This window comes from Xyrauchen texanus, chromosome 3 (assembly GCF_025860055.1).
Source record: "Xyrauchen texanus isolate HMW12.3.18 chromosome 3, RBS_HiC_50CHRs, whole genome shotgun sequence".
Lineage (NCBI taxonomy): Eukaryota > Metazoa > Chordata > Actinopteri > Cypriniformes > Catostomidae > Xyrauchen > Xyrauchen texanus.
Window position 1 is genome coordinate 25952144 of NC_068278.1, and position 24901 is coordinate 25977044.

General features: G+C 39.8%; 1 protein-coding gene across 3 annotated transcripts in view; it reads left to right on the forward strand.

The window, feature by feature from the left end:
• LOC127622787 (disabled homolog 2-like) overlaps positions 1–24901 on the forward strand; it is a 55589-nt gene that overhangs the window by 11473 nt on the left and 19215 nt on the right. For all 3 annotated transcript variants that reach the window (XM_052096878.1, XM_052096887.1, XM_052096884.1), the window contains exons 2-6: positions 11802–12000; positions 19317–19465; positions 22086–22184; positions 23597–23728; positions 23954–24037. In XM_052096878.1, coding sequence (XP_051952838.1) covers positions 11919–12000; positions 19317–19465; positions 22086–22184; positions 23597–23728; positions 23954–24037 — 546 coding nt within the window. In that variant the 5' untranslated portion in view covers positions 11802–11918. The remainder of the gene's footprint in view (positions 1–11801; positions 12001–19316; positions 19466–22085; positions 22185–23596; positions 23729–23953; positions 24038–24901) is intronic.

Sequence of the window (24901 nt, forward strand, 5' to 3'; positions counted from 1 at the left end):
TTCAATCGGACCTTGTCCAAACTCCCGTTCAAAATGCTCACCCAGAAACAAATTCTATCTGGCGTCCAGCATCTAGATTGGTTTGGAGCGGTAGACCTGAAGGACGCGTACTTCCACGTCTCAATTCGCCCTCGACATCGACCCTTCCTAAGGTTCGCGTTTGACGGCCAGGCGTATCAGTACAAAGTCCTCCCCTTCGGCCTGTCTCTGTCCCCTCGCGTCTTCACGAAAGTCGCAGAGGCAGCTCTTGCCCCGCTCCGAGAAACCGGCATACGCATACTCAATTACCTCGACGACTGGCTCATACTGGCCCACTCCCGAGAGTTACTATGCGCACACAGAGACCAGGTGCTCAGCCACCTCAGCCGTTTGGGGTTTCAGGTCAACTGGGAAAAGAGCAAGCTCTCCCCAGTCCAGAGCATCTCTTTTCTCGGTCTGGAGTTAGACTCAGTCCCAATGACAGCACATCTCTCCAATGAGCGTGCTCAGTCAGTGCTGAAATGCCTCGCTTCCTTCAAGCCAGGCGCCATGGTCCCGCTAAAACGTTTCCAACAGCTCCTGGGCCATATGGCATCCTCCGCGGTGGCCGCGCCGCTGGGGTTGATGCATATGAGACCACTTCAGCACTGGCTCCGGACTCTAGTCCCGAGACGAGCATGGCGCCGCGGCACGCACAACATAAGTTACCTCTGCCTGCCGCCAAACCTTCAAACCCTGGACAGACCTCTGCTTTCTAAGGGCAGGAGTACCCTTGCAGCAGGTGTCCCGACGCGTTCTGGTCACAACCGACGCTTCCAAATTGGGTTGGGGCGCCGTATGCAATGGGCGCGCAGCCGCAGGCCGGTGGAACCGAGGCCCGCTGCGCTGGCACATCAACTGCCTAGAGCTGCTGGCTGTTTTTCTGGCCCTGCAGAAGTTTCTTCCGTTAATTCGGAACAAACACGTCCTAGTCAGGACAGACAGCACCACGGTCGTAGCCTACATAAACCGCCAAGGCGGAGTACGCTCCTTCCACATGTCACAGCTCGCCCATCGTCTCCTCCTTTGGAGTCAGCAGCGACTGGAGTCACTGCGCGCCACTCACATCCCCGGCAACCTCAATGTGATAGCGGACGCGCTGTCAAGACAAAGCTTGCCTGGCGGAGAGTGGAGGCTCCACCCCCAGTCGGTCCAGCTGATTTGGCACCGGCTTGGCAAGGCTCAGGTAGACCTGTTTGCCTCCCAAGAAACCACCGACCGTCATAGATACAATCAATCAAGCCAGAGCCCCCTCTACCAGGCATCTCTACGCTCTAAAGTGGCGTCTGTTCACGGACTGGTGTTCTTCCCGAGCCAAAGACCCGCAGAAGTGCGCAGTTAGGTCAGTGCTCATGTTTCTTCAGGAGAGGCTGGAGAGGAGGCTGTCCCCCTCCACCCTCAAGGTGGATGTCGCCGCTATCGTGGCCCACCACGACACGGTAGACGGCAAGTCTCTTGGTAAGCACGACTTAATCGTCAGGTTCCTAAAAGGTGCCCGGAGGATAACTCCCTCCTGGCCTAACCTGTTCCCCTCCTGGGATCTCTCGGTCGTCCTTACGGGACTCCAGAGACCCCCCCTTCGAGCCGCTTGATTCAGTTGGACCCAGGGCCCTCTCTCTCTCAAGACTGCCCTGCTGATCGCACTCGCTTCCATCAAGAGGGTCGGGGACCTGCATGCGTTCTCTGTTAGCGACGCTTGCCTGGAGTTCGGTCCGGCAGATACTTTCGTGATCCTAAGACCACGACCGGGCTATGTGCCCAAGGTTCCTACCACGCCCTTCAGGGATCAGGTGGTGAACCTGCAAGCGCTGCCCCGGGAGGAGGCAGACCCAGCCCTTTCACTGCTGTGTCCAGTACGTGCTTTACGTATTTATCTGGATTGCACACAGAGCACCAGACACTCTGAGCAGCTCTTCGTCTGCTTTGGGGGACAGCAGAAAGGGAACGCTGTCTCCAAGCAGAGACTCGCCCACTGGGTTATCGACGTGATTTCCCATGGCTTGTCACACCCAGGCCGTGCCCCCCTTGCGGGTCCAAGCTCACTCCACCAGGAGTGTTGCGTCCTCATGGGCACTGGCTAGGGGCACTGCCCTAGCAGACATTTGTAGAGCAGCGGGCTGGGCAACACCTAACACTTGCGAGATTCTACAATCTCCGAGTTGAGTCAGTATCGTCCCGTGTTTTCTCAGGTACCGAGCCCGTAGAACTCGGTAGCACGCCCACGATCTGACCGGGTGAATCGCCGGGTGAGTGCGCCTTCATTCCCAGGAGATCTCAGGTTTGGGACACTGGTCGATTCCTCCCTAGCCCTCGTGGGTCGCAGTTCAGCGGAGGAACTCGCCGACCCAAGCCACTGTGGGTACCGCAAGCTACCCTGTACTGGTATAGGTGCTTCACAGGTAAGGCCTCCTTCGGACTCCCCCTGTGTGTAACGCCACGGTTCTGTCCCCTCTGGCGAGCTGACTCCCGTGTTTCCCTTAGGCAGTCACGGCTGCCTCGGTTGCCGTGCTGCATGTTCCCCCCTCTATGAGGCTGGATCCACCACCGCACCAACTTTTCCACATAGGTCCTGAGTCAGGCCTCTGATGGGTTTGCCACTTAAACTTGCCTCCCCTGTCGGGTAGGCGTGGCATCCGCTAGGGTCTTCTCCGCCCTGAATAAGGGCTAAGACCCCCTTCCCTCAATGCGTTTAAGGGCCCCGGCCTTAGTTGCTCTATGCGAGAAACATAGAGAGAAAAGAGGCCCGGCCAGGCTTGGCCCGTTCCCCCCTCCAGGGTAACGATAAGGAATCCTGATGGCTTAAATGGGGCATTGGGGCAGGGTACGTGCAGCCTGATACAGTTGGTTGTCCTGCACGCAAGAATACCTGCTTGCTCCTGTATCAGCAGTTCACGTACACGGCTCAGCGCATGGCACTTTTATAAGTGGACCCCTAGTGTCGCTTCTCTGACACAACGTGGAGAGAGCGACAGAAGGGGAACGTCTGGGTTACGTATGTAACCTCCGTTCCCCTATGGAGGGAATGAGACGTTGTGTCTCCCCTGCCACGTCGCTGAGCCGAGCCACTGTTGTGGCCGGACCATTTCCGGCTCCTCAGAAAAATCCTGAATGAACTCCCGTATTTGCGCAGCTTAAATACCCGTATGTCCGGGGGCGGGACATGCAAATACTGGTTGCCAACTCTCATTGGCCTTTTTTCATAGTCCAGAGGTGAATATCGGTGCTCAAGAGAGACCCCTAGTGTCGCTTCTCTGACACAACGTCTCGTTCCCTCCATCGGGGAACGGAGGTTACATACGTAACCTAGACGTTTTTCTTAGATACAATCAATTCCTCTTTTGAAAAAGTGGATTGTAATTGCTTGAAAACTCCTCGGAGGCTTTGTGTGTGCTGTGTGCCTTACCCTCATTGTGTTTGATTATGTGTCTTGGATGATGGATTGTGTGTTTGCTGTGCAAATCCAGCCTGTAATAGACCCTTTTTACAGACTGTGGTGACGTATTTATGCCTTATTTAGCAACATAAATCTAGAAGTTTTTTATAATTGTTATTTCAAATTATTTAGTGTAAATTTATAACATTATACTCTGTAGAATATTATGAATAATAGAATAATGGGGGGTGCTGAGGGAGTAACAGAAAATTTGGCCTCTTTCTCTCTTCTGACTGCTGTAATCCACTGCTCTCTATTTCTTTCCATAATCACAACATTATGGAAAGTTGCGATTGTGTTGGGAGTTTTTTTATTTTCTGTTGGAGCAAATGGGTAAGCAAAAATTATATTTGCTGTGGTCTCCCATTCAACACTATATAAGTTTACCCATCTATCGTTTTACTACCGTATTCCAAACCCAGATATGTGAAAAGGGTACATTGCACTACCATGAAGACAGTTTCCCATACCTTTATTAATGGCAAATGGGTGCCAAGCAAATTGTAATCAAAAGCGAGGAGGTTAACCCAACGTGACTCTACCATCCCTAACAACCAGGCCAATTTGGTTGCTTAGGAGACCTGGCTGGAGTCACTCAGCACTCCCTGGATTCGAACTCGCAACTCAGGGGTGGTAGTCAGCGTCTTTACGCATCCCTCCTTTTCTTTAAAAAAAAAAAAAAAAAAAAAAAGCAAAAATGGCGGTTACAGTGAGGCACTTACAATGAAAGTGAATGGGGCCATTTTTTGGAAGGTTTAAAAGGCAGAAATGTGAAGCTTATAATTTTATAAAAACACTTACATTAATTCTTCTACTAAAACTAATGTATTATTTGAGCTGTAAAGTTATTTAATTCGTAATTTTTAGTCGCTTTAGGTTTTAGGGTTTGTTGAAATTATATTGTCATGGCAGCAAAGTATTACATTTGAATATAACTTTACACAGGAAAGGTTAGTAAGTGATTGTAAAGGGATCAATGGAAAGGAGGAGGCAGGAACCGGCTTTTCAATATAAATAATAGTTTAATGATAAACTTAAAAGAAGACACAAACACACACATGACGGACATGTCCGTAAACGATCTCTCTCTCCCGCACGATCCCCTGCAGTCAGCCTTTATCCCTCACGGAGACATAATTAGCCTAATACGGGACCGGGTGTGTATGATCACGACCCCGCCCCGCCCTGCCCTGCCACAGATTTGATCACATTAAAATCATGTTAACACACATTTTGTTTACGTCTTGTGGCCATACTGTTAAAATAGTGAGTATTTTAACATTTACCGATTGGCCCCGTTCACTTCAATTTTAAATGCCTCACTGAAACCCATATTTTTTCTTTTCTTTCTTTTTTCTTTTTTTAAGAAAAGGAGGGGCAAGTCAAAATACATTTTTGTGGTATTCATAACTATGCCTCAAATGCTGTCGATTGAAGTTAACTTGTATTGACCAGGGGATAATCCTTTAAAAATTAGTCTAGTAATTTGACTAGAATGATTAGTGTCAGGTCTATTTTGCCAATTATTTGTATTGCTGATAATTAAACTGCATGTTTATGGTTATAAAAGTGCTTGTATAAATATAAATGCATTTTCAGTCAAATCAAGTCAAACCTTCTGCAGACCATTTGCTTTACGTACAGTAAACTAAAATTCTGTCATCATTTACCCACCATCATGCCGTTCAAAACTCATATGACTTTTCCCCTTGGAACACAAAAAAAGTAATTATCAACATGTCAAAGCTGAATTAAAGTGCTAGGAACCAGATGTTACTACGTTTCCCCCCAGCTTCTGCTCTGATCTCTATCCTCAAACACTTCATTATTCTCAGTCAGTTTCTAAAGGAGTTTGAGGTGTACTTACGCCATTAAATACATTGATTGGTCTTGCATGTGGCATGGGGACAATCAGTTCCATGTTTCTGCTTCCTTAGTTCCCTGTGTGTTCCCTCTTGTTATCCAGTGTGCTGTTGACAACTGACAACGCACCCCTGGAGATTTTTTTATGTCGAGCGTGTTTATCTCCAGAGTGAGGTCCGAGATTCCTGGCATAGAGCAGGGGAGGATGTGTCTTAGCTTTCCTTTTTTTTCAAGTCCAAATTTACACATGCTCTACAGCTTATTTACAGTGGGGCCAGAGAGTCAAGGAAGAGGAAAAATGGTGTTTATACTCATTATTTGTCTTCTCTGGGGGTATTCATAAAAAAAAAAAAAAAAAAAAAAAAAAAATCAGGCTCCTGGACCCAGTACTGGAGACCTGCCGAGATGCCAGGCAGGGGATTGAGAGATAACGAGGTCTTGTCTGGCAGCAGCAAAGAGTAAATATTGATGTTTTTCTTGTGCTCAACTTTGGCCAGTAAGTACAAATGTCATCTAAGAGTGGGGAAAAGGTTTTAAAGATACATGTCATCATATACAGTTAGAGTTATGTTAGAGAATGTTTCATACAACCGCATTTTAGGATGAGGAAAATAATTAGCTTAAATGTTACAAATCTAAAATTGCTTCGCTATAGGCCAACTCTAGTTAATCAATGTGACTAACTGGGCAAACTTACAGTATACCTCATCTGGTGACCAAATGGTTGGACAGAACATATTGTTGACTAAGTTTTATTGGCCAGCAGAAGAGCATAAATTCTCTGTTTAGGCCAAACGTTTAACAGACTGTCCAAATTACTGCTTACTCAAAAGCTGTACAAGGCATTCATTGGAGTATTTTCACCACTGTTTGTGGGATGGTTGTGGATGATGTGTTTTTATGATACATTTGTCACTTAATTTAGTTTTTTTATATGTGTTAAAATTGCCTATGGATACTTGATTCTTTCAAGCAAGCTAACATTATCAAAACACCCCACCAGCCTTCAGCTATATGTAAGATTTGTCTTGGGATGCTATTTTGAACCACTAGCTCATGTAAACATATACTTTATAGGAGACGTGACTGAAAATGTAAATTTGTCCACATTTGTCAAGCACCAGAAAGACGCAATAACATAAATCGCAGTTTATACTTGTTAGATCTAATCACACTTTGTATTTTATCTAGTGTTTTTACTATGAACCCTTGCTTTTTGTTTCATTTAGATATTCACTTTTGTGCACCAAAATAAATGCATTATTGAATTGTTTATCACTCTTCCCAGTATGCTGTACTAATAATATGATATAATGCCATTTTGAAGATATCTTTGCACTTTCCAAAGCTTTTTGTATCTCAGCAGTGTATTCCAGGGAACTTCTGTTCAAGTCACATATATGTTTATGTCTGTATCTATGCATGTAAATGTGTAGTTGACATAACATGTCCAGCTTTTGTCTTTTAACAACATTAGGTAAAATGTATATGCATGCAGAAGGGAAAGTGCATACTTTAGTTGCTTTGAGTTGTTTTGTTTTTTAAAAATGTCACCTTTTAATCACCTTGTTTTTTTTACTTTAAATGGTCCTGTAGTGTGATAAATAAAAGTACAAAGTAGTTTTGAGGTCATGAGGTCATACCTGCATGCATAATAGCTATAAAAGAATTATCAAAATGCTGTTTTAAATAGAGGATTCCAAAAGTATTAAATCTCAACTACCCAAAGGTTAGTGGGCTACCACTTTGTAATTATTCTCAATGTCCAGTATCTAAATATTTATTTAGCAGTACTCTTAATTATTTCAACTGTACATTTTCCTCCTTTTATTGACAGCTTAATAGGATCAGGGTATCAGCTATTTAGATACCAAGCCTTGATTCATGTTAGAACATCTATTCTGCAACTGTCTTAATAGAGTGCTAGAATTCCACATACTGTACTTTCTCTTCCTTCCGGTTCTCTTTCCATTTTCCAGAGATGGAAAGTCACATGTCTGTAAAGGACACTACACTTGTGGATATTTTGTGCCAAGGTTGCTCTGTCTCCCATAGGTTGCCAACAGCTGTTGCCCTGGGAAGATCCGCTGGTACTTTTAGCCTCTTATAATAGAATGTTCTAACCAGTTTTAGATGCCCAGCAGAAGTTTAGGGTCATATGTGGGTCGCTGTTGTGAGAGTTCAAGCTGATTATGGGTTAAGTAGTATTTATATCAGGTGACATGCAAAAGCATTTGCATTTTGAGTCTGAGACTATATAAAAGTGTAGACTACTGGAAAACAGAATATAGCCTTTTTTACAAATGTGAATGGGATTTTGTTTGGATAGCTGGACAGCATGACTTTACGGTGGCAATTAGTCTCTGCAAAACAAGTTTACTCCAGTCACTAAAAAAAATTACTCACATCAGAATAATTTTTATTGCACCCTAAACATTTATTGGTCTTCTATCTTTTTGATTCATGAATGACTGCTTTGTTGTTTTGTAATTATGTAACATTATTGCAATGTTGTTTTGAATTCTTGGAACGATATTTAGTGTTGGAGCCTGTTAAAGGTAAATGCATTTTGAGTTAGTGGAGTAGACAGATGAAGGCAAAAACATCCCAAATATTTCCAAGTAGGAGTTGCCTAACAAATGTGCAAAAATAGCCAGCCTGTGGTATGTATAAGGTGGAGACTGAATAGATTGCATTGCAAGGGAAGTTCTGACTTCCTGTCTTTGGGTACAGGGCGGGATAATTGCAATGCAAAGATAGCATGAGATAAAGGCCAATGGTTTTATAAAAATCTGCAAAAGATATCCCAACAAGAATAGGTTAGAGACTACACAAATGTGTTCACAACCTCAGATAAGTCTTGAGAAGCAGTTATCTGTAATAGTAACTCAAAGCATGAATGTTCGGTTGGGTGTTAAAGGCAGCAAGAGGAGTGTATTTATGGTCGAACAATGCTGTGACTCCAGCAGAATGCTCGGAGTCCAGGATGTTTATCCAGCTTCATATTAACACAGCCACTTTGATTTCCATTATTGCTTGTGGATGTACTGCGTTTACTGAGATGAAACCAGAGCTAGTTAACATGTTATTAGAAGGGTTAAAAAGGTGGTCTGTGCATGTTTAGAGAGCAAGTCATCTCTAAGCTCACACTGAACAAGGTCAACCTACATCTTACATGGAATCAGTTATTGTGTAGTCATGCTGTAATGTTTATGCTGACATATAGCCAGTTTTTCTAAGCAGTTCTACTCTTATTTTTTCTCTGGTGTAAGAGTAAAAAGTGGTTGAAAAAAGTGGGTTTCTCTGCATGGTCAAAGCTCACGTTAGCCTGAGAGTTTGGTTTGTTTGATTTATTGTGTAATTTAAAAGGGATAGTTCACCCAAATATGGAAATTATATTATCATGTACTCACCCTCATGTTGTTCTAAACCTGTATGACTTACTCCATCTTTTATGTCAATTTAACAAAGCATAAATGTAACGTCAATTTAGTATGGTATAATAATAATCATTATCAGTAATGTGGAGTGATGTGGAGAGAGAAGTAAAAAAATATGGAAATAAACACATTGAGTGATATTGAGACAATTTGAAATAATCATAGTTATAATAATAATAATAGTTGTAGTTGTCATAATAATAGTAACAATAATAGTAGTAGCAGCAGTAATATTAATTATTACTAACTATAATAGAATTTGGCAGAAGTCGTAGGGCGGGGCCGGATCATGATTCTACACACCTGGTCCCTTATCAGGCTAATCAAGCCTCCGAGAGGGATAAAGGCCGACTGCGGAGGATAGTGCGGGAGAGAGAGAGATAGTTTACGGACATGTCCGTCGTGTGTGTGTTTGTCTTTTGTTTAAGTTTAGCATTCAAATATTATTTATATTGCCAAGCCGGTTCTCGCCGCCTCCTTTCCATTGAACTGCATTACATAGTAGTAGTAATAATAATAATAATAATAATAATAATAATAATAATATAAATCTCAGATTTATGACATTTTAGATCAGTCAATAAAGTGTTTGCCGATGTACACAACTCTCTAGGTCTGGGAGCCGCTCCACTACCGTCAGCGAGTACAACCAACAGACCCCCCGACACAGACACCAATCCCAACACCGATCCACCCTCTGTCTTTCTCTACAGAGGATGCTGGGGCACCACTACAGGCACCTCAAAACCTGAACTATTCCTTTAAAAGAATGTTCCAGGTTCAACACAAGTTAAGCTCAATCAACAGTATAGGTGACATAATGCTGATTACCACATAAAAAAATATTTCTACTTTTAAAAAGTGTCAAAATAGCAGATACATTAATGCACTTACAATGGAAGTGAATAAGGCTAATCCATAAACGTTATAATACACACAGATTCAAAAGTATAGCCACAAGACATAAATATTATAAATGTTAACATGATTTTAGTGCAATAAAATCAGGGATTTAAGGGTTTACCTTAGGGCGTTACATTGTAATGAAAACAAAGTTGCAGTTTTTAATAGAATTTTAGCCCGATAAGGTTATTAAGTGATTTTATCATCTTAAAATGTCTTGTGGGTATTCCTTTGAAATAGTGAGTATTTTAACATTCATGTATTGGCCCCAAGGGCAAGTCAAAATAATTTAGTCTTATGCCACAAATGCTGCAGATTGAGCTTAACTTATATTGAACACAGAACATTCCTTTAAGTTAAAATTGCCATAAGATTCAACAGTGTGATAAGCTACTCTTTGAATTGTAATATTTATGGACTGGCCCAGCAATTCCAGCCATTTTTGGCTTCTTTTTCTTTAAATGAGAGACGAGCAGTGTTGGGTAAGTTACCCAAAATAAGTAATCCACTACAAATTACTAAATACTTCTCTAAAATTTAATCAGATTACTTGTTTTACTTTTAAGTTACTTTCTAATTAACTTAAAAATCATTTTGTTCGTGATCTCATTTCTAAATGACAACGATTCTGCAATGTATATTAAAGTTCCAGTGGCATGAATTTGTAAGGCGGTCAAATTTCAATTTGACATGCACTTCAGGATGCATTTTTAAATGTTGATGAACTTTATATGGCATCTACAAAACGCAGTTCTCCTGCACGAGACGCTGAATAAACTAAAATGCAATGTCAAAAGAAATTTGTCCAGCACAGTGGTTTACAAACTGCAGGGTGCAGCCACGATTAGCTAGGAGTGTGACAGAATCTCTGTTCTGTTCAATATTTTAATAGCCAATGATGCTAAAAAAAATGACAGCATTACCAAGATCTGAATAAATTCACTTCCCATGTGCTGTTTGATTACAGCCGACTGCTTTCAAAAGCTCACATGCGTGTGTCTGGCTGCCCATGCACTTTTGTCTTGTGATGAATGCAGCACTCCTGTACGAGGCCCTGCACTGTTTTTAATCAAAATACCCCTCTTTAGGCGATATTAATGCAAACACAGCTGTTAATGAATTATGAGCGTGTAAACAGACAGGATTAAATCTGCAAAAGCAAACACGGTCGTTAATGTATAAGCAGGCGGGACAAATTCTTCAAAAATGTTAGATCTGTGCGATATCTAAATGTATATAAGCTGCATGCCGTCTGTAATAGGCATTCAGGCATTCTTACTACATCAGATCAGTATTAATGTAGATTTAATAATCACACAGTAAAGAGTCTTTCATTTGAATTAAATGACCTTTTTTAATGTTTTATATTATTATATTTTTAATGTTTAATTGTTAATTTTGCTAAAATATTTAAAGCACTGTTTACGCTGTTCTCTATTTAATTATTGGCTGATTAATAATTCCTTTACAAGCTTGAAGCAATTTTTACAATTGATTCACTGAAGGCCTCATTGTTTTAATTTAAATTGTTAATATTTATTTAAAATATATATTTATTTTAAAACAGTGTTTTATTGCATATTTGCTTACAAGCGCAATGCCAAGTTAACATAGAACTGTTAATGAAGCCTTTTTCTGCTCGTTTTGATTTTAATTAATTTTTTTGTTGTGAAAAACAGGTTAAATAATTTTTTAATATGCAGTTTCTTTAACAGGATTGTTTGTTTTTTTTTTTTGTTTTTTTTTGCAATAATCACAAGGTGCTGTTTGGTTTGTAATGTATTCATTTCGTTCGTAATGCATTTTAAATGTATATATTTGATTTACAAATGTATTTCATAGTATTTTTGTATAGAACAAAGAACATTTTGTCAGAAACTCTATTAAACTACACGTTACTTTATTTAGTACCCTTATGTCCAGGTTTTGTAAATATTTTTCGTGAGTCGTGAGAGACTCGTGATCTTTATTCTATGCAAAAAAATAAAAAAAATTGTGATTCTCAATTTATCCAGAATCGTGCAGCTCTAACCTAGAACAATATAGAAAAAAAAATCTAGGACTAAACTGTTTCCTTGGATTTTTTACTTTCCAGCTTCTACTAAATCTATTTCCTATTTTGCTTTCTTTCCCTCTCTACTTAGTGTGGACAATGCTGAGCGCAGCCCACTGCTGAATCAAGCTGTGGTGCACATTGCAGAGAGGAGCGCATTACCTGATCCTGTCTTCACCCCAGGTTTGCACAAGGCTGGCCTCCTAACATGTCCACAGAAGTGGAAACCAGCACACCCCCAGTGGAGCAGGCACCTATTAAAACACCCTCCAAAAAAGAAAAGAAAAAGGGTATGTAACAAGGCAGGGGCGCTCGCTCTGCACTTCTTAAATCTTGCTTTGTCAATATACATTTTAAACATCAAGCTTCAAATGGTTACAAAACTTTTAGACCATGTGGGTCCATTACAAATGTTTTCGCAATATATTGTTGTAAGAAGGTACAAAAAACTGAGAGTAATTTCATCTTTGTGTGAGCGACCTAGTTGTGTCTTCTAACAGGACACAACTAGGGGGATAGTGAGTGTCTCCTGGTCAACTTTACTGTGAATCTCTGAGTCGGAGCTGCTCCCAGTGCCCACGTCCCTAGAGCACCTACAAAAACCAGGCTTGATCCACAACAAACAGGCAATGAAACTTTTCTGTGAAGTGAGACTAAGCCTTCATAAGAGTTTGCCTGAAAATACTTCTATTGTGCTCGCCTCCTTCCCAGATGAAAAGGCTGCTTGTATAGAGCTTTGATTAAAGAATTTACATGTAGTTAAGAGCTGGTTAAAACAGACCAAAATTTCATCCATGATTTAAAGGTCAGTAGAAGGTGTTTGGCCATGTTGTTTTCTGACTGTACATTTACAGTAGAAACAAATTATTTAATATTTATGTCTTTACTTGAGTTTCTCAGTTTTCCAGTAAACTTGTTTTTTTTGTTTGTTTTGTTTTTTTAGGAAGGTTTCAGTCATTAATCTTAGTGGTGGAATGTTAAGCATGAGAGGGTTTTTGATTTGTTTCAGAGGGTACTGCATTAAGCCTTCTGGCATTTTTACATTGGAATATATTTTGATGTTGACCTCATCTGGGGGCGTTTATAATGTGCACATTTGTAATTTCCTCATTTAGCCAGCTGAATATACTGTAGTACTTTTTTTTTTTTTCTTTAGTCTTTAGAGCAGAAATAGATAGATTGCGCTAATGTTTACATCCTTAACCTCTCTATTGTACAGTCAAAAAGCTTTTAAGATAGTTTTGGATCTAATATTCATTTTGAATCTGATCGTGAAGTGATAAAAAAATGACACTTAAAATTGTTTTCATTTTCTCATAATTTACTTACTCTCATGTTGTTCCATTCTTGTATGATTTACTCTCCTCTGTGGAACACAAAAGAAAATGTTATGCAGATTTTTAGGGAGGGACGGACAGTCTCAGTCACCATTCATCTTCATTGTATGGAAAAAGCTGCATTGAAACAGAATGGTCACTTAGGCTGTCAGTCCATAATATTCTGAATAAATGGTAATTTTTGGGTGAACTACTCTATTTATATTTGTGGTACTTAAATGCAAAGCTGACACAGTAGTAGCATGTATGTGCCAAATTATTAGAGTTGAAGTTCTTTCTGAAAATTGAAAGCACTAGCTCCTCTCAAGAGTTCATCAAGTTCCATGTCATGTAATGTAGCTCAGCACAAAGTTGGCAAACAGCCACCTGCAGAACACTAACATCCTCCATCTAGAACTCCAGGGGCCTCTTTGACCCAATATTTCTCTGGATTTATTTTTCAAGGAACCTGGTGCACAGTGGTATTGTTTGTCTTGCCTAGCTCATTCATACCAACAGAGCGCACTAGTGATGGATTCCATTAGAGTTCTGTTTCCACAATACCTTCCAGCTGCGACTGCAAGGCACTACATGTCTATTTATGAGCCTTTTCCACAGGCATGAAAACAAGCAGAATGATTCCCACAGTGTCATGCTGAGGAGCCAGCAGTGATTTGGGTGATGAGAGGCATCTGGGGTTAAAGGAGGTCTTTCATAGTGATGTTTTAGACATTGAAACAAAAATATATTTATACAGCATCACATGTGTGAAGTTTAAGCCAAGTCGTTATAAATCATGTATAGGCCTTTATTATGTGTGTCTTTAGCTTTTGAGTCCATTCTTAGATTGGCATAGCATGCCAATAGGTTACCTGCATTTTCAGGCTAGTTTAAAGAGGCTTTCACTTTAACATCTCAGCACACCTCATATCAAGAGTTCTGTATAATTTACTCACCCTAATTTTTCCAAACCTTTATTACTTTCTACTTTCCTTAGAACACAAAATGTGCTGTTGGGAAAGCTGTGAGGAAGAATGTTAGGGACCTATGATCTCAGTCACCATTCACATTCATTGCATTTAAATACAATGAAAGTCAATGGTGACTGAGACTAACATTCTGCCTAACATTCACTTTTGTGTTCTTAGAACAAAAGCCTTGCAGGCTTTGTGGATTAGGGACAGTATGAGGGTGAGAAAGTGATGATGTTTCATTTTTGGGCAAAATTTTACTTTCAAAATATTCCCTTAAACTGTGAATTACATGTTGCCACTTAGATACACATTTTCTTTAGCTGGGGGTCTTTTAATCTTGATACCTTTTTTTAGGAATAGACTAGCCCAATTATGCTAGCCCTCAGAAACACAACAAATACCTCTCTAAACTAAGCAAACAAATATAATGGTATCACACTGTATGCACACATTGGGTGGGGGTTGAAGTGGAGAAAACTCTAGCCTATTGAGTCCCTTCATGGGATGAATGTCAGTGCTGTCCCTCAGCTTGGCCACAGCAGGAATGAGGGCTGGGCCTTCACCCGACTGCTCTCAGTCTACATCTGGATTACTCCCTCTTTCTCTGCGTCTGCAATCTCACCAGTGCAACTGGCCAAGAGGGGACATTGCCACATACTCAGCTGAGCTCTGGTTTTGAACTCCGAGAAAGATTGGGGAGTATGAGTTAAGACATGAAGACGAGAAAAAAAAAAAAAAAAGGCAGTTAGAATTAGGTAGTGTGATAGAGAGATACCACAAAAGAAAGAGCCAGGAAAGCAGCTGAGCCACGTATCACTCTGAAGCTGAAAATTTTGTGATTATGAGCAGCTGACTGTAGTGTCCTGCTTAATACACAGCTATTGTACATACCAAATAAATAAATGAACGGACATTTAATATTGTTAGGAGTTTAAATACTTGTATTATATGAGAAAGAGACTGCAGAGTGATAAATGGGAAATTAAATTTTAGAGCTTATGTTACAGAGCCACCTACATTTACACACATATTCCAACATGCTTAGCTTCTGCGGTAGCTCACCTTGAGAGTGTTGTCCTGTAGACTCGGAGACCCAGCTTCGAGCCCAGCCAAGGACGCTTGGAATGAATGTGAAGCGAAAGCACAGTGCCTTAGAAGTGACGCAAAATGACATGATTGCTTCAGTAAATGTGCTTTTCACATCAAATTTGCTTATAAAACACTATCGGTTAGGTTCGGCATTGGTTAAGGTTCACCTCTCATTTATCTTTTAGGACAATATTGTTTAGGCTAAAGTTGTTGGTTAGAGAGGTGCGTTTTACTCACCAAAACATTCATCCAATATTCGCCTTAATTTTGTATGATTACTACACCATTTCACTCACTTTTGGCACCCCTGCAGGACAATTCACTGGGAAACTGTAGCCAAATGTGTAATGAAGCACATCATTTTGGTTTGCAAAAATGTTGCCATTGTCCCGTACCTTTCATGAGATCAGGCTGGATATAACGTAAGAAAAAACAACAACTTACAGACAAGAGAAAAGTTTCTTCCAAGAGAGGAGGTACACTGATTCATGACATAGGGTGCTAGAGGGCTGTTTGAGACACCCCGTTAATTAACTTTAAAAATCAGCATGACACAAATCCAAATAAACACATATTCAGTGCTAAAACTCAGCCAGATAGACATATTGAAACATTGATTGGGAGGAACAGATAAAACCACTTAAGCAAATCAGTGGCTCTCTTATGCACTTTGTTCACTGTAATCAGTTTCCTTTGGGTCTGTGTCAGCGGGGGCGTGGTCAAGCGCCCGTCCGGGAGAAAAAGCGGTAAGGGCGCTTGCACCTGAGCTAAATTATGTTTAACACCTGTCTCTAATTTCAGTGAGCACGGGGAGAGCGATTTAAAAGCAGCCACAGAGCCTCCAGGAGAGAGAGAGAGAACCTGACAAGCCGACCCAATGCGCTTGTAGTTATTGTGTATGTGTGTAAGAGTGTAAGAGAAAACGGCAATTAAAGCCTTACCTGTATTTCCAAAGCCCTGTTTCCTGTGTCCTCCTCTCCTTGAAGTCAGGTCTAGTCTCACAGGGTCTTTTTGCACCATTGAGCAATCACTATTTTGTATTACATTTTGAGTGATTCTGAGATTCAGAGGCCTAAACACTACTAGAGATAACACGGACTCTCAGTCAGCTGTATACATCTGTATGCTGGCAACTAAAGCACTACACAAAAGCAAGAACTGACACTGGAACAAGTAGCAAGAGGATATATACAAAAGGGCTAACAAGGAGACAAGGAACACCTGGAATACAATTAGACATAAGAGGAAGACACAAAACTTCAAATAAGAGTCTCTTATAAATTATAAACAAGTCCTTGAGTGGAAAACACAAGAATGATGTGACAATAATAAGTCTAGTATTCACAGTGTAAAAACTAACCTGAAATTGCTATGTCAAGTATCTATTACTACCTGATTTATTCCTTGCAATTTGTTTAGTTGGTGTAACCTAATGTAGCAATGTTGATTCAGACATTTAAATAATACTTTTGACTTAAATCAAACCAGTTAACCACATGAAGCACATCTTTGGGTTACCCATTTTCTTTTTCAGTGCTATGTTTCAAGGTGATCAAGGTGAACAAAACTGATGAACTATTTTATCAAGCTGTTTGACTGTAAATATTAAATTATTCCTACTTGTTCAAATATTTGAACACAAGGTTTTGCAAAAGCTTCCAAAAAGATTACAAAAGGCACTATTTTAAGAGTGTTAAGGGCAGCGCTATGCCATAATCATACATGTAAAGTCAGTGGGAATAGGCATCAAGTTTTGGTATTTTCATGCAAGAATGCACTATTTTTTAGGTGCAAGTGTGTTTGGCAAAATTATACCTGCTAATGTGCTGGGACAAGTGCAGTTACTGTAATTGGGAGGTTCTTCTCTGGTTTTTGAACCATTTGCATCCTATTATAAATGTAATTTCCTGTCAAGCACCAGCGATACAGAGACAGAGCACATCCATAAAAAATTGGTAGTGTAAATGGATTCTATGCAATGACTTTAGAAGAATAAAAATATGGATTTATTTTTTTACTGTGCGCTTGAATGTCAGGCATATTTCTATGACAGTGACACGCTCCTTTTATTCGCTTGGAAAATGTGGTTCTCATCAGGATTTATGCTCAGTTAAATTATAGAGAATGTAAGTATTATTAATCATTTTCATCTACTGACACACAAATCATGGCTAGGATTAACAGTGATTGTATCTGAACACACTTCACGTCTACTGGCCGATTTTGAAAAATAAATGTTATTGAAACTCAACAAATATTTTACAATTTTTATTTTATTTTATTGAAATTACACTTCAAAAGAAACAAAAATATAATCAAAATAATGAAGTGGTCAAAAAATATCATTCCAAATCCAAACATTTTACTTCTTCCACCTGCCCCATTGCAGTGACTTAAAAATCTCTCTGCATGAAAGGAGGATGATTTTCCAGGGGTGATGGCGGGAGGTGTGGCGCGTAAGATTTGCTTTACGCAGATTATATTTTATTATTCATCTCCGTACATACTAGATCTATGCCTTGCCTCAACAGAATTATTAATTCCTTTTCTAAATTATCAGGATACAGAGTGAATTGGTCTAAATCCAAAGCTTTGTTTCTGACAGCCTATTGGCCGGTAACAGCTTTTTAGACGTTTAATTCCGAGTGTTTAATTCAGACATTTAGCCTCGAGCATATGGCTGAACCCAAATTTATGTATTAATAAGTCCCCTTTCTTCTGGACAGAGTGGATTGTGAGGGAGATTAATATGCTCTGTGACCTATATGAGAGTGGAGTGTTGGGATCCTTTGAAAATATGGTTCAACATTTTTTGATTCCCAGGTATCAGTTCTTTAGGTATTTACAGCTGCGCCACCTGCTCTGTTCTATTTCTGGGAGTAGTATACACCCCCCTAAAGCAGCAAATATTCTGGGAGTGGTGATTACTGCTTTTGGAAAAGGTCATGAGGCATCAGTGTATTACTCACTGCTAATTCAGAGTCTGGGGGACGGAGCTTCAGCTTCTCTCAAGAGATTATGGGAGAACGATCTAAACCTGATATTGAGGAAGGAGTGTGGGCTCGGATTCTAAAAACATCAAGTCTGCAACTAGAGATGCAAGAGTGCACCTTATGCAGTTTAAGATTTTACATCGATTCTATTGGACCCCCTCTAGATTTTATAGGCTTGGTTTTAAAGACACACCCACATGTTGGCACGGCCAATCAGAAGATGGGGAAACAACCCATGTTTTTTGGTGGTGTGTTAAGATCCAAGAATTTTCGTTGAGGGTTCAGAGTTTTATGTGTGATGCATTGGGCACTCAACTTTCATTTTGCCCCAGACTCTGTATTTTAGGAGATGGGGCAGTCATTGATATATTGGATAAATACAAAAAGAATTGGGTCCTGGCCAGTGTTATGATCAGCAGACGGTTTATTCTTAGGGGATGGAAGTTGGCTGGAGCGCCCTCATTTCAAGAGTGGTGCACGGAGATGGGCAGGGTAGCGGCACTTGAGGAGATGTAATTTAGAAGGCTGGGCAATCTGGGTTTATTTGATAAAACATGGGGCAGATATTTGACCTCACGGGGAGGGGCAGTGGAGATGGATCTGTAGTTTAAAATGTGTGTGTGCAATTTTGTTGTTTTTTGAAAGTATACTTTTTATGTTATTTTTAAATTTTCTAAATATTTATGACCACTTTGTGCGTGTTTGTGTACAGGAAATGTTCGGGGGTAGAATTTTCTGTTATGTTTATTTAATTTGTTGAATGGAATCAATAGACATTGTTAATAATAATAAATAAATAAAAATCTCTGTACGACAACAGGTGGAAAATGCGAATACAAATTAGATTAGAAATAAAAAATAATAATAATTGAAAAATAAACCATGACCTAAAAGTATTATACAAATTTCATAAATATTTGTTTCATAAAACAGCAAAACAGTGATCGTCATGGACATAATTTGATGATCCACTATATTTTCAAAGTTTGTACATGAATTTTTAGCTAATTTTTAGCTAATTGAACTTAGAATTAGCACCCTCACAATAATTGGATTAAACATTGTGTGTCTTACTGTGTTTTACACACTTGTGAAAATAGAGCCCTAAATATTATTTCCCAGTGGAATTTGATATAAAGAATGCTAAATATGTTCTACTCTCAAACTTCAAGAGACTTATGGTGCTAGGCTTAAAGAAACCCAGACATATAATATTCTTTGTGCTTTTTCACAGCTGCAGCAAGCCCAGAGAAAACTGATGAGTTCCTATTAGCCAGGTTCAAAGGGAATGGAGTTCGCTACAAAGCCAAGTTGATTGGTGTAGATGATGTCCCTGAAGCAAGAGGAGACACGATGAGCCAAGACTCCATGATGAAACTGAAGGTCAGTGAAATGTCATGTATGTTTGTGTTTTAGTAAACACTTCCTATACTGACTGGCCAAAAAAAAGTCGCTGTTTGGATTTAAATAAGCAGATACTTAAGAGCCTATGATTGCCAATTTATTTACCCTAACTTGTGCAATGTGTAGCTTCTCATTTCTTAAACAACCATGTCAGAAGTATCCCATGGTCGTGGAAGAGTTTTTACTGTGTTTCAGAAGGGGACAATTATTGGCCTGCATCAAACAAAGACAACACCTAAGGAGATTGCTGAAATCACTGGAATTGGATTAAGAAATGTCCAACACTTAGTCGTTAAGTCATAGGACTTAATGACTACAGACCTGTCACTCTCATGTCTGTGGTCAAGAAGTCATTTGAGAGACTGGTTTTGGCCTACCTGAAAGACATCACTGGACCCCTGCATGACCCCCTTCAGTTTGCTTACGAGCAAACAGGTCTGTGGATGATGCTGTTAATATGGGACAGCATTATATTCTGGAACACCTTGACAGACCTGGGACTTATGCAAGGATCCTGTTTGTGGACTTCAGTTCAGCCTTCAATACCTTCATGACTGATCTTCTCTCAATCAAACTGACCCAGCTCTCCATGCTCACCCCACTCTGTCGATGGATCACCTGCTTTCTGACAGATAGGCAGCAGCTAGTGAGACTGTGAAAACTCACGTAGGGAAACCTCACCATTAGCACTGGTGCTCCTCAGGGATGCGTTCTCTCTCCACTACTCTTCTCCTTGTACACAAATGACTGCACTGCAAAAGACCCCACTGCTCAAGCTTCTTAAGTTTGCAGACAACACCACGGTCATCTGCCTCATCCACAATGGTGACAAGTCTGCAAACAGATGGGAGGTTGATCAGTTGGCTGTCTGGTGCAGTCACAACAAAATTGAGTTGAACCAAAAACACTGGAGATGATAGTGGACTTCAGGATAAATTCCCCCGCTCTCCTCCCCCTCACCATCCTGAAAAGCACTGTGGCAGCACTGGAGTCATTCCGGTTCCTGGGGTCTACCATCTCTCAGGACCTGAAGTGGGACACCCACATAGACTCCATTGTGAAGAAGGCTCAGCAGAGGTTGTACTTCCTTCACCAGCTGAGGAAGTTCAACTTGCAACTGAAGCTGCTGACACAATTCTGCTGAGAGGAATATCGGAAAAGCCCCTTCCCACCCTCCAAGACTTCTCCAGAGTGAGAAAACGTGCAGGCAGAATCACTCTGGACCCCACAGACCTTGTGTATGTGAGAACACTTAGCAATAAAGCTCATTTTGATTCTGATTCTGATTAAAACCTGGAAGGATAGTGGTGAACAATCAGCTGCGGGAGAAATGTGGTCAGAAAAAAACTTGAATGATCGTGATCGGAGATCACTAAAACGCTTGATTACATCGTAAAAAGTTGACAGTAGAACTCACGGCTATGTTTAATTGTGAAAGTAAAAACATTTCTACATACACAATGCAACAAGAACTAAACAGCTAAGTGGCCACATGAAAGCCTCTTGATAGTGAGGCTAATCGGAAAAAACTATTTCAGTTTGCTAGGGAGCATAAGATTGGACTGTGGAGCAATGGGAAAGGTCACGTTGTCTGAGTCCAGATATACCCTAGTCCAAAGCGATGGGTATGTCAGGGTAAGAAGGGAAGAGCATGAAGAGATGGACCCATCATGCACAGTGCAGACTGTTCAAGCCTCTGGAAGCAGTGTTATCATCTGGGGTTTCTTCAATTGGTCAGGTCTAGTCTCAGCAATGTTATGCAGCAATAAAATGCCAGCTGACTACCTGATTACTGAATGGACTGAATGACTAGGTTATCCCATCAATGGATTTTTTCTTCCCTGATGGCACAGGCATATTCCAGGATGACCTTAACCCCTTTGAAAGTCTTTGGGATGTGCTGGAGAAGACTTTACAGAATGGATTGAATCTCCCATTATCAATACAAGATCTCGGCCAAAAATGAATGCGACTGGATGGAAATAAATGTTGTAATGTTGCATAAGGTTGTCGAAACAATGGCACTATAAATGTGCAGCGTAATCAATGATAAGGCGGTCCAACGTAATATTAGCATATGCTAGGGCTGTGTACAGGCAGTGTACTTAACGTCTTGTCAGGTCAGGCACAGCCCCCCTGGATTTCAAAATACATGCTATATCAAAGCTTTATTGAAAATAGTATCTTTATGTCCTCAGTAAGTAAGCAAAACACAACTGTGGAAAGAAAAATATCACTAAGATGATTTGGATTTTTAAAGAAAAAGACCAAGACTCAGCAGGGGAAGCTCATTCTTCTCTGGCTGCCACATATTTAAATAAATGTTCATGATCCAACTTATAAGTAGCTACTTCTTTTAAACAAGATCTTCTTTCATTTATAATTGTTCATACACTTAAATTACTATCATTATCACAATGTTTATCTTTGTACTGCACAGTCATGCTAACCCCCTCAAGAGCCCTGACACAATTCAAACAATGGTTTATAGACAGGTTTATTTAGCAGCCACAGGACACTGACCACACCCTAAATCAAGAAATAAAAAAAAAAAAAATGTTGTTAAATGATTAAAAACCTATTGTCTCTGTAATGACAGGGCAAGGCAGCGGCTGCTCGCTCTCAGGGCAAACACAAGCAAAGAGTTTGGGTGAACATCTCTCTCTCAGGAATCACTGTTACAGATGAGAAAACAGGGGTGAGTTTCTCTCTCTCACTCACTCGTTAATCATTTGTCACATCAATCTAAGTAAAGACAAGAATGAAAATTAAGTCATTATTTACTCAACCTTATATCCTTCTGAACCTGCATGACTTTCTTTCTTCTGTGGAACACAAAATAATATATTTTAAAAAAATGTTGCAACTGCTAAAAAGCAACCAAAAGTGTCATAAAGTAGTCCATGCGACATGTTTGTCATATTCTAAATATTTTAAAGGCATTTGATATAATATTGTTATATGATTAAACATTTAAAACTGAAATATTAATTGCTTTGATGAAGATAAACAACACTCGTATTCACATATTTTGAATGAATGAATTTTACACTTAAAGCACTTTTCTGACACTATACTCAAAGTGCTTTTAAATAGAGAATTACCAGTTTATTTTAAAATGATCATTCAAGTGTTTTATCTACTATTAATGTTTGTATTGTACTACACTTATCAGTTTAAGAGGCTGATAAGAATTCAATAGAAGACTTTATTATTATTATATTGTACAGCCTCAGTTGATAATGCAGGTGAACTGTAATACAACAATAGTATGTCTATGCAATGCTCACAAAAACACAGTAAACTAAAAACATAAAACCAAGGATTCAATAATGATGGGGATAAAATATACTTAATTAAACGTGACTTTAATATTCTTAAAAATGCAATGTAACAGTTACAAGTTAATTTCAGAAGTCTTAATACATAAATATTAATACATGTGTGTCCACAGTAACTTCTCCCAACAACGTAGATACACCGCGATCGGTTAACACATGAGCATTGTTCGATTCATACAAGCATGACAAACAATTTTAACCTCAACAACCCTACCAGACAACATGTCCAAGGGTTAAAGCAGGTAAACAACTTTGCCAAACGGATAACAGATAAACATCCATCCAGATTGTTGTGATGCTGTCCCAAACTGTGTGAGTGTGACAGACTGAACTGTAGTTTCTTCTTTTTAATGGCTCCTCACAAACTAAAACAGTGCATTCCTGTCGTCTACTGTTTACATGGGAACAAGATGTACGTCATAAGCCAGTGATTTTGTGCCAAATCAGAGTCAACGGCTGAAAATTTAAAAAAAAATTATAGGCTTACAGTAATTAATCGGGGTAATGTAAGAACATTGTTTTGAACACTGATTGTTTATGTACTCAATCAATAATGGCAATTTGTTAATTTTTTACCAAAAAAAATCTTACATAGTGCAGCTTTAAAATACCGTATATCCTTTTGTGTTCTGCAGAAGAAAGAGAGTCATATTGGTTTGAAACGACATGAGGGTGAGTAAATGATTACAGAATTTCCATTTTTGGGTGAAGTATCTTTTGAATATCTCTTAAAAACAGTATGTATTGTTTTTGGTTTTAATTTCCTCAGGCTACAATACTGGAGCATGCTGTGAATAAGATCTCCTTCATTGCTCGAGATGTTACTGACGGCAGAGCATTTGGCTATGTGTGTGGTGCGGAGGGCCAGCACCAGTTCTTCGCCATTAAAACTGCACAGCAGGTCCATTGAGATTTTATAGAGCATTGCTCTTTCCTTTTTCACACATTCATGCCTTGGGCACACAAACTCTCTTGTTCCTTCCATTATCTCTCTTTCTGTAGTTCTCATTCACATTTCCCAGTAGTTCATAAATACACACACAAAACACATCCTTGAACAAAAAAATATCACTCTTAAACCTTTTGGAAACATGCTGTTTCACACGCTGTTTGTGTTTCCACTCAGGCGGAGCCTCTTGTTATTGACCTGAAGGATCTTTTTCAGTTAATCTTCAAAATGAAGAAAAAAGAAGTTAAAGGTTCCAAGAAGGTAAATGACCCCTGCAAATAAATGTAAACTCTGATGACAAGACCTATTCTCTAGGCTATTCTCATGGTAGTCTAGTTTGATCCTGGTCTAGATGGTGGACCAGCATAGCCATGTTGTTCACCAGCAAAACATGCTGGTTAACCAAGAAATTCATTCTGATTAAACACCAGCACCTCTGTTATGGACCAGCATTGAAAACAAAACATATGCTGTTTACTAGCTATGCTGTTTTCCCTGTTTTTAGCAGGGGGAAAAAGACCCATTCAGATATGAGCCATTCAATATCACAAACTTAATTACTGAAACATTTATTTATACCACATTAGTGTATTAATGTATACCACATTAGTGTGTGCCCATTATTTTCTAGCTCACTTACATAGCATGAAGGCTGCAAAAATTGCCATCTAGTGTCAGTTTCTGTACATCTGTGTTTTAGTGTTTTTCAATCTCTTGATGGGTAGCTTGCAGCTTAAAGGCCGAAATATACTCTACCCCAGTATGTTAATCCAGATGCATTCTAGCTAGGCAAGCTCAATTCTGTGCAGTGTTGTGTTCCAAAATGTGTTGGACCGCAATTCATAAAAAGTACTCGTTACATTCTCAACATTGCTGCACGTTTTCTCTTTCAAGCCAACTACTGCCATGGCAGAGCAACAGTTTGAATAAAATATTGCTGAGCAAGTAAAGTCTATATACTGTTATTATAGCAGCTTACCTGAACAATGATAACGCATCCAGTTTAATGGCACAGACTTTGAAGGTATCTCTATTGCCCACTTGAGTACTGAGATTTGTCACCACCACAGTAAATCAAGAAGTATAAAATTTAAAGAGTTAAAGAAATAGTTAACCCAAAACTGA